The sequence below is a fragment of the Otolemur garnettii genome, unplaced genomic scaffold, assembly GCF_000181295.1.
Source record: "Otolemur garnettii isolate 467f Iridium unplaced genomic scaffold, OtoGar3 scaffold00011, whole genome shotgun sequence".
NCBI classification, from domain to species: Eukaryota; Metazoa; Chordata; class Mammalia; order Primates; family Galagidae; genus Otolemur; species Otolemur garnettii.
This window is the reverse complement of record NW_003852406.1, coordinates 5,204,721-5,220,303: the sequence shown is the minus strand read 5'-3', so window position 1 is coordinate 5,220,303 and position 15,583 is coordinate 5,204,721. Positions and strand designations below refer to the sequence as shown.

At 37.7% G+C, this 15,583-nt stretch overlaps 1 protein-coding gene across 7 annotated transcripts in view; it reads left to right on the top strand.

The window, feature by feature from the left end:
* The window catches only part of MYO5A (myosin VA), a 126,861-nt gene that overhangs the window by 3,190 nt on the left and 108,088 nt on the right, over positions 1 to 15,583 (top strand). For all 7 annotated transcript variants that reach the window (XM_012801968.2, XM_023510112.1, XM_023510111.1 and 4 more), the window contains exons 2-4: positions 3,599 to 3,770; positions 6,187 to 6,331; positions 12,022 to 12,178. In XM_012801968.2, coding sequence (XP_012657422.1) covers positions 6,270 to 6,331; positions 12,022 to 12,178 — 219 coding nt within the window. In that variant the 5' untranslated portion in view covers positions 3,599 to 3,770; positions 6,187 to 6,269. The remainder of the gene's footprint in view (positions 1 to 3,598; positions 3,771 to 6,186; positions 6,332 to 12,021; positions 12,179 to 15,583) is intronic.

Genomic DNA, 15,583 nt, shown 5'->3' with positions numbered 1-15,583 from the left:
TTGAGACACAGTCTCACTGTGTTGCCCTTGGTAGAGTGCCATGGTGTCACAACTCATAGCAACCTGAAACTCTTGGCTTAAGCAATTCTCTTACCTCAGCCTCCCAAGTAGCTGGGACTATCGGCGCCCACCACAACGTCTGGTTATTTTTTGTTGCAGTTGTCATTTTTTTCTTTTAGCTGGCCCACGCCCGGTTCGAACCCGCCACCCTCGGTGTATGTGGCTAGCACCGTAACCACTGTGCTAGGGGCGCTGAGCTGGATTTCACTAGTTTTTCTACTGATGCCTCTTTTCACTTCAACTCCTGGTTATAGGTTGCGTTTTGATTGTCCTTAGTCTCTTCCAGTTGTGGCAGTTTCTCAGTCTTTCATAACCATGACCATTTTGAAAAGTATTGTTCAGGTGTTCTGTAGAAAGTCCCATCATGCTCTTTCCTCATGATTAGGTTATCACTTTTTGGGAAGAGTGTCATAGAAGTGATGTGATCATTTCGATGCAACATGTTAAAGGGTGTACAATGTCAGTATATCTCATTACTGGTAATATTAGCCATGATCAGTGGGTTAAGGTGATGTTTGCCATGTTATGCACTGTAAAGTTACTATTTTTCCCTTTGTAACTACATGAATATCACTGTTTGGAGGGGGGACTTTGAGGCCATGTATATATCTTGTTTATCTTTGAACTTTGCCTACTAATTTTAGTATTCATTGCCTGTTAGCAAGTATCACTACAATATTCTAGTGGTGACTTTTCATTCCCTTCCTTCCTTCCATATTCATTCATTTATTGCTCATCCATTCACTTACTTATTTTTATTTTAAAATAAATAAATTTATTTAGATTTAGGAGATGCAAGTTGAATTATGTTACATGTGCGTGTTGCATAATGGTGGAGTCTGGGCTTTTGGTATACCTGCTAATCCCGGTAATAGACATTATACCCCATAGATAATTTTTATACCTCATCCCCCCCTTCTACATTTATTAATTGGAATTCCTTTATAGGAAAATATTGCCACTTTCTTCCTCATTTATTTACTAATTCAGTAATTTATTATGGGTTTATGGGTATTTCTTTTATTTTTTATTATTATCATTTATTTTATCACTCACATTATTCTAGTTTTGATCATTGAGTGCTCTCGTAGATTAGTTCCTTTGCCTTTTTCACAGTTCCCCATCCTTTTCTTATTTACTTTTCTTTTTTTAATATAGCACTTTCTTACTTTCTGGTACAACAAAATACTTATATTTTCCCTGCCCTTGCCCGATACCTTTTATTGGAGGTTGGTATTTAGCTACCATAATCTGAGTTCTAGATGTGTTCATTGCTGTTGGAATGACACTGCTTCTAGGCTCTCTTTGCATACAGAGCTAGGAAAGAAACAAAATACACACACGCGCACAAGGATGGATAATTAAGTTTGCGAACTCATCCTAGAAAGTGTGCTATGTACCTTGTTGCTGACTCTCACTACGGTCACCTTTGAAGTACTTCTTTTCTTTAGATTTCATTATCTGCCATAGATTACTTACTTTATTATTTTTTTTTTATTAAATGATAACTGTATACATTAATGCAAACATGGGGTACAGTGTAGTGTTTTCATATACAATTTGAAATACTTTCATCAAGCTGGTTAACATAGATTTCATGTCATTTGCTTAGTCATTGTGTCAAAACATTTATATTCTAGTTCTAGAAAAGTTCACTTGTACCCTTGTTAGACAGATATATAGGTGAGAGATTACTTACTTGTTACATATGTAAGATTATTTCAGAATTGCTAATCCATACCTCTATAAGAAACAAATGTACCAGTGTACAATGTTGATGTTTAATTTTATTAATTCTTAAAAAATCCAGAAATAGAATGATTTGTTTAATAAAAGATAAACATTATAAAATTCCCCAACTATCCAAGAATTATTTTCCTTTTTCAAACTATACTCACTTAGGGTCCTAGAATAAAATAGCGAAAACATGGCTTTTGTAATACTAGAAGAGTACATTTATTTGGTGGTTTCTATTCATTTCAGAGGAGCAAGTTATATTTATTTCAAGCCAAGAAGGAAATTTCCATGAAGATGTTCTAGGTGATCTTCCTGCACATTAATGTCTCCCAATATCTCAATTCCAGCCCCTTCTGACACTCACCACCTAACAACCCCGTATACTAAGGAAGACTAGAAAGAGAGTTCTGGGTTGCTTTCCTGTGATTCTAGAGTCTTCTGGATAATACCTATGATGAACTACACTACCAATTAAGTCACAAAAATTTTGAGCATTTCTAAAGATGCCACATGCCTTGGAGCTCACTGTTACACAGATCTAACACTATGTTTTCATGTTATTAGGGAATAAACATTGTACATGAGCCAAAATGGAGAATGTAGTGAGGAGAATTTAAAGCACTCAGCTGGGGACAGCAGGAGAACAGGCAGTTATGTATTGACAGGGCCAGTGGTCAGCCTTGGGGAATGACATTATATCCTAATAAACAGTCAGAGAAATCGTGAGGGTGCATTTTCCCCTTCTTTTCACTTGTCCTATGTTATTGGCCCTTAATACATAGTTGAGTGACAATTTCCATGTTTGACTTTGCCATAGAGCCATATTCTCTATGACTTTAACGTGAATAATACTTCTTAGCTTTTGGGAGCAGGTATCTTGTTAAAACCTAATGAAAACTATGAACTGTCTTTCCCCCCCAAAGTACACACATATATACATGTATACACACGTGCATATACACAAAGTGTCACACATAATTTCTAGAGATTTTTGGGCCTCTCATGGTTCAATGTTCCTAAGTACTTACCACCTGCCAGGCATTGCATCATTTAATTTTCACCACAACTCTGAGAACCCATTTTACAAATGAGGTGTTTGGGTTAAATAACATACTAAACAACATAAAAATTAAGTATCAGTGTCAGAATTTGAACTCAGATCCTAGAGTCAAGTTCTTGACCACTCTCATATATTGTTAGTTATAATAGGGATGGGGGGAGTCCATTTAAAGATTAAAAGATTATGATCCAGTAACTGGGTAAAATAGGTCTAGGCTATGACTGCTCAAAGTATGTTAGTAAAAATTATTAATAAAAGTTAATATGTTTGGCTCAGCGCCTGTGGCACAAGCGGCTAAGACGTCAGCCACATACACCTGAGCTGGCGGGTTCAAATCGAGCCTGAGCCTGCCAAATAACAATGAAGGCTGCAACTCAAAAACAGCCAGGCATTGTGGCGGGCACCTGTAGTCCCAGCTACTTGGGAGGCAGAGGCAGGAAAATTGCTTGAACCCAGGAGTTGGAGGTTGCTGTGAGCTGTGATTCCACAGCACTCTACCGAGGGCAACAAAGTGAGACTCTGTCTCAAAAAGAAAAAAAAAAGTTAATATGTTTAATGAAAAAGAAGACTCTCCATACTGTTTGCATTTCCACCAGTTTCTGTCATATTGGAATATACCAGGAAAAGAACATGTTGAATAGCTGAGAAGCAAATTGGGAGTAGGAAATAAACAAAATGCACAGGCCTGTTTCACGTTCCTTGCTGTGATTTATCTAGATGCTGTATTTTGTGCATTTTCAGGATTTGGAATACCGTCTAGATCCAAAGACCAAGGAGCTGCCTCACTTGCGAAACCCTGACATACTTGTTGGTGAAAATGACCTCACAGCCCTCAGCTATCTTCACGAGCCTGCTGTGCTCCATAATCTCAGAGTCCGCTTTATTGATTCCAAACTTATTTATACATATTGTGGTAAGTACGCTTTCCTGTCAGGTAGACTGTGAATTCTTTTGTCTAATGGACATAGCCATATAAACATTGTGCATAAGAAAATCAGGCTGTGCTTAGATTTTCTATTAGAGACAAAATCACTTCAGAATTATCAAAAAGATTTACCAGTATTTATTAGCCAAGTTGCATATTATACTAAATAAACTCGTGAACTTACATAATTTTGCTCAAAATAAAAAGAACTGGGCCTGTTTTGGTTTTTTTCCCTCCCACAGAAGTCATATGTCAGATGTAGTTCTAAATTCACCATTTGTTTTCATCTCTTACAAAAACTACTACGTGAAGAGCAGGTGTCCAAGGACTTTCCTTAGGAGCAGCAGGCTCAGGAAGTTTAGTGCTGTCTGTTTCTCAGTTACTTTAGAAACACAGCCCTGGCTTAACCTGTGGTAGTTGTTCTTGCTTGTTCCTGCTTGCCTGGGCCCCTGCTTATTGCAGTATTAGCTGCCAGCTGCCCACTCACGATGCTTTTCATCTTTAGAGTTGAAGCATAGCATGTGTGTGTAAGTCTGTGTCCCTTTCCCCGCTTTCTCTCATGACTTCTTTTTCTCTCTTTCTCAGTTTATTCTGATCCACTATGTTCTCTGATTCTTTTTTTTTCTCACTAACTATTTAAATCTTTATTTACTTATTTATTTATTTTGAGACAGAGTCTCACTATGTTGCCCTTGGTAGAGTGTCATGGTGTCACAGCTCACAGTAACTTCCAACTCCTAAGCTTAAGTGATTCTCTTGCTTCAGCCTCCCAAGTAGCTGGGACTACAGGCACCTGCCACAGTGCCCAGCTATTTTTGGTTGTAGTTCTCATTGTTGTTTAGCAGGCTCTGGCAGGGTTTGAACCTGTCAGCCCTGGTGTATGGGGCTGGTTCCCTAACCACTGAGCAACGAGGACCAAGCCTTAAATCTTTCTTTAATCATTCTCTCCTCTGAAGCTCAGATCTAGATTTCCATTCATTTTCATTTAGATTCATTTGGTTGGTATACCCACTCAGTGCTTGTCATTTTTTCAGTACTCTTCTATTTTAGAAAGGAGCAGCCACATTTTCTTCTTAAAAGAATTCGCATCAGTTACATTTTTTTTTTTTTGAGACAGAGTCTCAATCTGCCACCCTGGGTAGAGGGCTTTGGTGTCACAGCTGACAACAACCTCCAACTTGGGCTCAAGCGATCCTCTTGCCTCAGTTTTTCTATTTTTAGTAGAGACAGGGGTCTCGCTTTTGCTCAGGCTGGTCTCGATCTCGTGAGCTCAAGCAATCCACCAGCTTTAGCCTTCCAGAGCTTTACATTGTTGATATTAGCTCTTCTTCTTCTCTATTATCTGAATATTTCATTTTATCAATTTTCCTTTTTCTTGTACATATGTTACCTTTTCAGTGGAGTCTTGCCTGACTAATCTAAATTATAAACCCCTCCATCACCTTTTTACTATGTTCCTTTTCTTTTCTCCTTTTTTCTTATACTATATAACCTATGATTTTATATATATATGTAATATACATATATGTACATATGTATATTTCCCTTATCTTGTTAGTTGTGTGAATTTCCCACTAGAATATAAGCTCTATTAGGGGAAGGTTTGTCTTTTTTTGTTTACTGTTACAAATCTGGCACTTAGAAAAGAAACATAGTAGGAACTGAATAAATACTTGTTGAGTTAATGGCCTAATTAAATTAATATATACCTACTGAAATGTTTTTAGGAAATACAGAAAAGTATACAAAAGGAAAAACAATTACATGTAATTTACCATTAAAGAATAGCCAGTATTTTGTTGACTAATATTCTTTCAGTGTATGTGTGCAAGAGGGTAGAAGTACATATAAAGTTGGAATAAAAGTCTAAATGTAGTTTTGTATCATGTTTTCCTATGATATTTAATAACCTTTAAAAATATGATTTTTGGTGGTAGCATAATAGTTTATCATATGGATGTAACAGAATGTATTCACCTACTCTCTTGGTATTATATATTTTGTTTGTTTACATTTTTACTGTTAGGAATAATATTATGGTAAACATCTCTGCAAAAAAAATCCCCTAAGTATACATTTCTGATTATTTCATTTGGATAAATTTCTAGGAGTGGAATTTTTGGATTAAATATTAAGAAAATGTTTAAAGTTCTTATAAAATTGCTACATTATTTTCAATAGCATAGTCCAGTTTTTAAATGATGTTTTAGTTAGGACTACATATAATAGGTTCACAGGTAAAGGCTTAGGTGCATTGTGATCCTTGAACAATTTATTAGTTTAATATTAACTAAATTAAAATAAAGTTTTATTTTAACTCTTGAGTCCCATTTTGTTGAGTTTGATGTATCTTTTGGGATATTGTTGATAGCTTTTTCTTTCTTGTCTACCTCCCCCCCCCCAGGTATAGTCCTAGTAGCTATAAATCCCTATGAACAGCTACCTATTTATGGAGAAGATATTATTAATGCATATAGTGGTCAGAACATGGGTGATATGGATCCACATATCTTTGCAGTAGCTGAAGAAGCTTACAAGCAAATGGCCAGGTTAGTGGAAGCTTTTTCTTCTATTTCATGGCTTTTATTATATAATAATTTCTTCTTTGCTAAGTGACAGTATTAAAGTGAATGGGCTGGGCACAGTGGCTCACACCTGTAATCCTAGCACTTTGAGAGGCCGAGGCAGGTGGATTGCTTGAGCTCAGGAGTTCGAGACCAGCCAGAGCAAGAGTGAGACCCCATCTCTAAAAATAGCCATGCATTGTGACAGGCACCTATAGTCCCAGCTACTTGGGAGGCTGAGGCCAGAGAATCGCTTGAGCCTGTGAGCTATGATCCCACAGTATTCTAACAAGGGTATCAGAGTGAGACTCTGTCTCAAAAATAAATGAATAAGTAAAGTGAATGGCACCTTGTAAGTAGATAAGCAGCTTTGGCCAATTTGTCTCAGATAGCTTAGATTACTATTAAATATTAAAATAATCCCACATTTGTGAAAGGACATGTAGTTTCTAAGCAATGCTTTATTTATTTATTTATTTATTTGTTAAGCAGGCCTGGGCCAGTTTTGAACCTGCCACTCCTGGTGCATAGCGCTGGTGCTCTAACCACTGTGCTACAGGTGCCTGGACATAGTTTTTAAAAACTGCCTTTGCAATTTAAACATGATCTATACTAGGCAAGGACAGATGTAATGTTTTACAGATGAAAAGATTAAAGTTCAGTGGTATTATTTACCCAATGTCACTCAGCTAGTGAGTGACAAAAGCCAGAAAACTGAGAGAACTGTAAGTTGGGAAAAAGACTGTATTCTAGAGAATTAAATCTAAAGGGGAGTGTGAATTTTAATGTTAGTCTTATATGACAGGGCATCAGTGATTCTCAATAGCATCCGCAAAATGTGTCTAATATTAACCATAGGACCTTAATATTCTGAGGATACTTCTTAAAAGAATTCGCATCAGTTTTTTTTTTTTCTTTTTTGAGACGGAGCCTCAAGCTATCCCCCTGGGTAGAGTGCCATGGCATCATGCTCACAGCAACCTCCAACTCCTGGGCTCAAGCAAGTCTCCTGCCTCAGCCTCCCAAGTAGCTCGGACTACAGGCGCCCGCCACAACGCCTGGCCATTTTTTGGTTGCAGCCATCATTGTTGTTTGGCGGGCCCAGGCTGGGGATTCGAACCCGCCACCTTAGGTGTATGTGGCTGGCGCCTTAGCCGCTTGAGCCACAGGCGCCGAGCCTCGAAGTGATTTCTTAACCGAAGATTTGTTTTTTTTTTCCTTTGCTCAATTTTCTCTTTTAGGCAGTTTTAAAATGCATTAGTCCACTATGATGTTATATTTATCATTTATATGAAAAATTTTACACCCATAAAATCTATCACAACAGTTAAATAGACCATGTCTGCTTAAGCTCACAGTCATAATGTCAATTCTGCAAAATCATTTCTTGCTATTTTTTTTTTTTGCTTAATGAAGATGTCATCTTCACTAGATATGAAACCTGGTATTTCACATTGCCACCATTCCTAGAGGCCCCTCACATCTTCAGAGAAAGTATGATTAGATTCATCTCAAGGGGATTATCGAGCACCATCCAAACACCAGGCACTGTTCTGTGTGTATGGGAACGTTACAATGAACAAATTAGACAAAATGGACAGAAATTCCTACCCACGATGTAAAACATGATAACAAAAATAAATAAAACACAGTTTGCTGCATGACATTGCTGGATGATCAATAAAATTAGAATATAGATTGATTAGTAATGGTATTTACATATTGTTATATTTCCTGTTTTTGATCATCATGGCTCTGTAAGAGTATGTCTCTGTTCTTAGGAATTATACTTTAAAAGATGTCAGAGTCATCATGTCTGCAGCCTACTCTTAAATGTTTCAGATGATATTAGACTAAGAGAAACAGATTAATAAAGCAAATAACAAAAGCTAAACAATTGGTGAATCTGAATAATAAATTCATTTTATTATTTTTGTTATTTTCTGTTAAGTTTGAAATTATATTAAAAGTAAAAGTCACACACACACAAAGAATAGAATGTACTGGGAAGAGTAGAAGCCAGTAGACTAGTTAGGAGGTTATTGCATTGATCCAAGCAAGAGATAATAATTTAGTTGGGGAGGAAACTGGTGGGGATGGTAAGAAGTAGATGGATTTTGGACCTGTTTTAAGACAGAACTGGCAAAGCCTTGCTTATGTGAGGTAGAGGAGAAGAAGATGACAGCAAGGATTCTGAGCACCTAGAAGGTTGGAGCTGCCATTCAGTTAGATGGAGAGGATGGTGGGAAGAGCAAGTTGTAATGTGTTGGGATAGGGGGAGAGAGGAGGGGGTGGAGTTCCATTTTAGATCTTTAATGTTGAAATGGTGTTTTAGGTATCTGTCCTCAAAGCAAAGCTGACACAAGTGATTCTTCCCAAGCAGATGTATGTTCAGTGACAGTGGCATTAACCCAGATCCTTGGCTCATGGCTCCTTTCCAAATATGTTCCTTGATAAAATGCCCTCATAAAATACCTCCCTAGCATAGCCTCTTAATTTTACTTGTATTGTTGTCTTAAAGAGGAGAAGAACTCATTGGACTACTGTGTCTATTTTTCTTCTCATAGTCTTTTTTCACATTCTTCCAATCTTTCCTTATGCTGTAACTTATTGTTCGTTAATATCACAATATTAATTTTCTTATAGCATCAGGGTCTTTTTGTTTTGTTTCCTTAAAACCAGATAGTATTGTTTTCTTTAATTTGCTATATTTTTCTCCATTGTGAATGATAGAATAAATCAGTTTTACTATGTTCAACTTATAAGTCATCTTGAAATATTTATGTGCAGTTAACTTCGGTGAAAAACTTACCTGTACTAGTTGCATTTCTACCAATAACTAACTATATAAGCATAAATCTCCTGATCTTTCTGAGTTTTTTTCATTTTATCATCTATGAAATGAAACAATTTCACTAAAGATCCAGCTTTGCATTTGCAGTATTCTGTGGTATGCATTTGTTATCTGTATATTTGATGAAGACATAAGCATTTTTCTCTACTTTTTTCCATGGCAGACCGTGGTAAAGAGCTGTGTAGCAAAGCACAAGGAGCATGGTATAGACTTGGCCCAGAAATCTGGAGATACAGGGTATAAAAGTCCAGCTCTGCTCTACAACAGGCGCCTGCCACAATGCCCAGCTATTTTTTTGTTGCACTTGGGTGGTGGGTTTGAACCCGCCACCCTCAGCATATGGGGCCAGCGCCCTACTCATTGAGCCACAGGCGCCACCCCAGCATGCTTTTCTATAGTAAATATTTACACTTCAAAAATAAAACTAAATATTGTAGTTGTTAACTCATTGTCTGTTGTCAAATTTAGAGTTTAAATATTTTCTTCTTGAGACTAATTAAAGGTAGAAATTACGGCGAGACCGAGAGTAGAGCAGCTTGATTTTCAGGAGTGATTTACAGAAACTAGCATTTCTGTAATGAGAGAGAGGGATGAGCATCTCTGTGATGCCACATTGTTAAGTCACCACAGTAAAAACGCAGCTTTGGAAGAAAGCGTTTTATTTTACTAACTTAATATTTTCTCTTTTTAACAAGGGATCAGATAAAGAGAGAAATAATTAGATTATTTGCCTGAAAAATAGTAAAACTCTAGATTTTGTTTCACATGAACATATTTGCTTATAAGCTAAAACTTTAGACCTAGGTATCCATATACTTTATCAGGTACGTGGCAATACCCAGTGGATGGTTATCAGAGAGTTAACATCAACATGGATGGAAGTATTAACTTGTTCTAGCATTACTTACTGTCCTTGTTAATGACTTGGATATAATTGAAAGTATGCTGCTTAAGTTTACACAGGTCAAGGTGATGGTCTTGGAAGATAAGTGTAGTATTCAATATGACTGTGATAAACTAGAGAGAATATATACATATATATATATATATTTTTTTTTTTTGAGACAGAGTCTCATTCTTTTGCCCTCAGTAGAGTGCTGTGGCATCACAGCTCACAGCAACGTCAAACTCTTGGACTTAAGCAATTCTTTTGCCTCAGCCTCCCAAGTAGCTAGGACTACAGGCGCCTGCCACAAGACCTGGCTATTTTTTGTTGTTGTTGCAGTTGTCAATGTTGTTTAGCTGGCCTGGGCCGGGTTCGAGCCCACCACCCTCAGTGCATGTAGCTGGCACCGTAACCACTGTGCAGTGGGAGCCAAGCCAAGAATATATTTTTTTATAGGGCAAAGTTCAAAAGGAAAATCTCTAAAATAAAATATGTGTTACAAAATGAAAACTTTGTAAATATAATAACCTACTAGGTAGACAAAATAGATATGGGATCACTGATGGTCATAAAAGGAAAACAGGGAACCTTCCCAGATCACCTATTTCTTCTTTCAGTGCACCATCACATACATCACATACATCACATGTATTATAATCTTAATTACTGGCATCTTTCCTGTTGGATTACTGTCTTAGTCCATTTTTGACTGCAGTAACAAAACCCACAGACTAGATAATTTATAAAGAACAAGTTTAAGCTGGGCACCCATAGCTCAGTGGTTAGAGCACCAGCCACATGCACCCGGGCTGGTGGGTTCGAACCTGGGCTGGGCCTACTAAGCAACCAAACAAACAAACAAAATAGCCAGGCATTGTGGTGGGCACCTGTAGTCCCCCCTGCAAGGGAGGCTGAGGCAAGAGAATTGCTTGAGCCTAGGAGTTTGAGGTTGCTGTGAGCTATGATGATGGTACTGCACTCTACAGAGGGCGACAAAGTGAGACTGTGTCTCTTAAAAAAAAAAAAAAGAACAGAAGTTTATTTAGCTCAATGGTTCTAGAGGCTGAAAAGTTCAAGAGCATAGTGCTGGTATCTGGCCAGGGTTATGCCATGGTAAAAAGACAAGTAAGCGTGCAAGACTGAGAGAGGATGTCAGGCTGAAGTCATCCTCTTATCAGGAGCCCACTCCCATGATCTCCACCTCACTTCCACACTAATGGTATCAGTTCATTCATGAGTGCTCCTAATCACCTCTTAATACTCCGCAGTTCCCAATCCTATCGCACTCGCCATTAAATTCAACATAAGTTTTGGAGGGGACACCGAAAGAATAGCACCCATCAACTTTGTGAGAATACAGATCCTGCTGGCTTATTTCGCTTGTGTTTGAAACCAGCCAGCAAATGTACTGTTTCTTTTCTGGTGATGAGTATACTTTAGTAGAAGCTGGAGTTTGTGGAAGATACCACTTTCTGGATGGTTACCAAGTAGACAATTTGAAGTATTGTAAATAGTTTGTAATTTTAATTAAATAGAATTTAATTCAGAATTCCTTTGCTGTGGTTCCAGAGAATATCTTCTTTTTCTTCTAAGGTGGTTGACAACAGTACTGTAAGATATCAAAGTAATTCTCTTGGAATGAAGTAGTATGTATGAGATGTGTACACACAAAAAATTTAAAGACCCTCTATGGCAGATTCATCCTTAGATGTGATGTGCTCTAAGTTGGTGCTTGATATCTTCTTCCTCTCTGTTCATTCTTAGTTTACAAATAGGTATTCTTACTAGGAAATATCATTCTATGTTTCTTTCCATGTTGTTGCATGTATGAGCTAGTAGAAACTCACATGCCTCACCACTGAGAACAGGGGAGAAGTGATGTTAATCACATTCGGAAGTGGGAGTTACTGGCAGTTACTTTTCCTTGTTTTACAGAGATGAAAGAAATCAGTCCATCATCGTAAGTGGAGAGTCTGGGGCAGGAAAAACAGTCTCAGCTAAGTATGCCATGCGATACTTTGCAACTGTAAGTGGTTCTGCCAGTGAGGCCAATGTTGAGGAAAAGGTCTTGGCCTCCAACCCCATCATGGAGGTAAGACAGCAGCAGCCTTGGCTTTCTAATTATATTCTCTTGTTAAGAAACATGCTCAAAAATGGATTGATATGGCACACGTCAGCAAGTCTTGGGTCTGCCAGCCCCTAAAATTAGGAACATATTTTTGTACACATTGGTAAGAAATGGTGGAAAAGTGAAAATTCAGTAGGTAGACATTCTGAGTAAAGCTCAGCTATAGAGGAATCTGCTTTGCTACATAATCCTGAATTTCTAACCTGCCAGCTGAATTGTTGCCTCCACATAACAGGGTGTAGCACTTCATTTTCTAAAGTTTCTTGCTCTTAGTTAATAGAGTCATATCTATTGTTCCTTGAACCAGAAGTACATGTTACTCATTTCCCTCCAGTCTTGAGTTCTTTATTTATGCTCCTTCCAAAACATAGGATTCATTATGCTCAAGCGTGCGTGAGTTTCATTATGCTTTCACCCACATTTTTTTTTTTTTTTGCAGTTTTTGGCCAGGGCTGGGTTTGAACCTGCCACCTCTGGCACGTGGGGCTGGCACCCTACTCCTTTGAGCCACAGGTGCCACCCCCTTCACCCATATTTTATTTTCTGTAATTAGTCTAACCTGTTCAGCTATAAATTTTTATTTTTTTCCAGATTTGAGCTTAACTTAAGCTATGATCTCATAAACATTTTGCTGTTGTTCTATCAAGCATGTCATACAGTTATAGGTCAGTAAAAGAAATTCAGTAATGTAAGTTTTTGAGAGGGAGAAAACTATGAAAGGATTTGCTTTTAAAAGTCAAATAGATATACAAAGTAGGCAAATGCCTATGCCAAAGAAAATGGAACTTGTTGTATGAGAATTTGAGTATTTTAAGATTTATAGCTAGAGCACTATTTGTCTATTAATACAAGTTTAGGAAAGTTACAGTTTTCTAAGAAGACCTATTAAACAGAGAAAAACAAGGTTATTAAATGGAGAAAAGTTAGCTTGGGCATGCAGAAACAAACCTCCTTTGTTAGAAATTCAAATCAGCATTTTTTATTCCTGTCTTTTTCCTTAGTGAAGTCTTATTTGTCACCCAAACACAGATGGAGTTAATACTGGCCTGGTGCACCTGTGGTACAAGTGGTTTTTGCAATAATCTGTCTAGAGGTAATTGTGCCTGGTTTGCAGTGCTGTGTGTGACACTTCAAAGTAGAATGCTGTGATCCCTTGTCTATAGGGCTGCCCTCTAGAGCAATCGTACTTCTGTTCTGGGGATCGAAAGACAAAAAATGATGAAGTTGAGACGATTCCTGTGCTGGGTGCTATGGAAAGAAAACTGGAAACGTTTTCTGAAATAGCATGGACAGGAAGACCAGATGCTTGTGCCAAAAGAGGGTAGTGAAGATTTTAAACAAATACTAAGATTTTGAAAGAATTTAAGCTGCAGATAAAGAGGTGAATGCCACTGGTATTAATATTGGGGAAATAGAATCTATGAAGCCTGTTTTTGTTTGGGGTCAGAAAACAACAGTTTCTTTGCTTCCTACCACCGTTCTGACTGGTTTTGGTCAGAACAACAGATTCTTGGTATTTGGCAACCATTCCTGTTATTCTAGTTTCTAATGTTAGAATATCCTAAAATCCTGATTATGATGACATTAGGGAGTCTCATTTCTTCTAGGCTTGTACCATCTAATACTAAGATGTGAGTTTGGAAGATCACTTAAGCCTGGAATGACCTAGAATTTTTTAAAAGTCGAATAAACTATTTTATGACTTCTTACTGGTTTTTCTACAACATAGATTTAAGTTGTGTTAGTAGGAATGATATCAAAAATTTGGGATGGCCACTATCTTAGTCTGTTTTGTGTTGCTATTACAGAATCCTGGGTAATTTTTAAAGAAAAGAACTCACTGCAGGAGAACTGCACCAAGGCATTCATGAGGGATCCACCCCCTATGGTCCAAATTCTTCTCACTAGCCCCCACCTCCCAACACTGCCACACTAGAGATCAAATTTCAACATGAGTTTTGCTGGGGCCACATCATATCCAAACCATAGAAGCTATAGATATAATTTTTAATATGTAGTTATAAGGAATATGTCTTATTTGCTGGGATTAAAAAAGGAGAAAAGGATCAGTTAGGCTTAGCTACTTCCTTCCATATTATTGTTTAGTCTAGCTACAGGAATTTGGATTAAGAAAAATTTGATAAAGAACTAGAGAACTAATTTTCATCAACTGCAAAAGAGCTTCTCAATATGAAAGACTAAAATGTCATAAAGAGCTGAGGAATGGTGACAAAGGGTTTATAATTACTCAGAGAAAACATAAATAAGATACTGAGTATATAGCATAGAAATTTATAGCTTCTTCAAGATTGTGTATCTATAATCACAGCCCTTTACTGTGATGTCAAGAAAAGGATGTCTGGGGCTGGGCACAGTGACTCATGCCTGTAATCCTAGTGCTCTGGGAGGCCAAGGTAAAAGATTGCCTGATCTCAGGAGTTTGAGGCCAGTGTGGGCAAAAGTGAGATCTGTTTCTACAAACCCCCCCCCCCAAATTAGCCAGGCATGGTGGCACACACCTATAGTCCCAGCTACTCAGGAGGCTGAGGCAGGAGAATCACTTGAGCCCAGGAGTTAGAGGTTAGAGAGAGCCGTGATGACACCACTGCACTCTAGTCAGAGTTGGGCTGATAGAGCAAGACTGTCTGGGAAAAAAAAGAAAGAAAAGAAAAAGAAACTGGAAAGGATGCCTGAGTCTCTAGTGATCTGCTGAAACTCCTTACTAGATAATGAGCATCCTCCATGGTTAACATCATAGCCCGTGACTAAAGGGATGCATTTTCCTTTAGAAAGGAAGCTCCTCATCCTCAGGACAGGCTTCTTTTGCACACTATTAATGATGTGGAGAGGAATGATTCATTTTGCTCTGTTTTATCACATAGTATTTTTTCCTGGAAATTTTTGTTGTAAGATGGGAGCAGGGAAGGCTCATCTTTAGTCATCATCATTGAAGATTTTCCTCTCCATTTAGTAAAGCAAAGTAACTCATGTAAAATTTCATTAAAATAGTAAAATCAAGATTAAAAATTTTCTTCTTTCCTTTAGCAATTTCTTGCTGATTAAAATGAAAAGAGTAGATTCAATTCATTCAACTGAGGAATCTGCTGTGAATACAGTACTCATAGGGCAAAGGGAGTGATTAGGGGAATGGACAAAAACTGCTGTTTATACATAGCACCTTCTCTCCCTACAGGTTCCTAGCTGACAATCATATAATTTTATTTTTTAAAGACCCTAGAGCTAATCCATCCTAGTCAGTTTACACTTGAGGATATTATTGCTCTTCAAAGAGATGAAATAAAGGATGGCAAATTGGTAGTAGGGTGTGGTCTGACATCTAGGTCATCAGACTTTTTTTTTTTTTTTTTT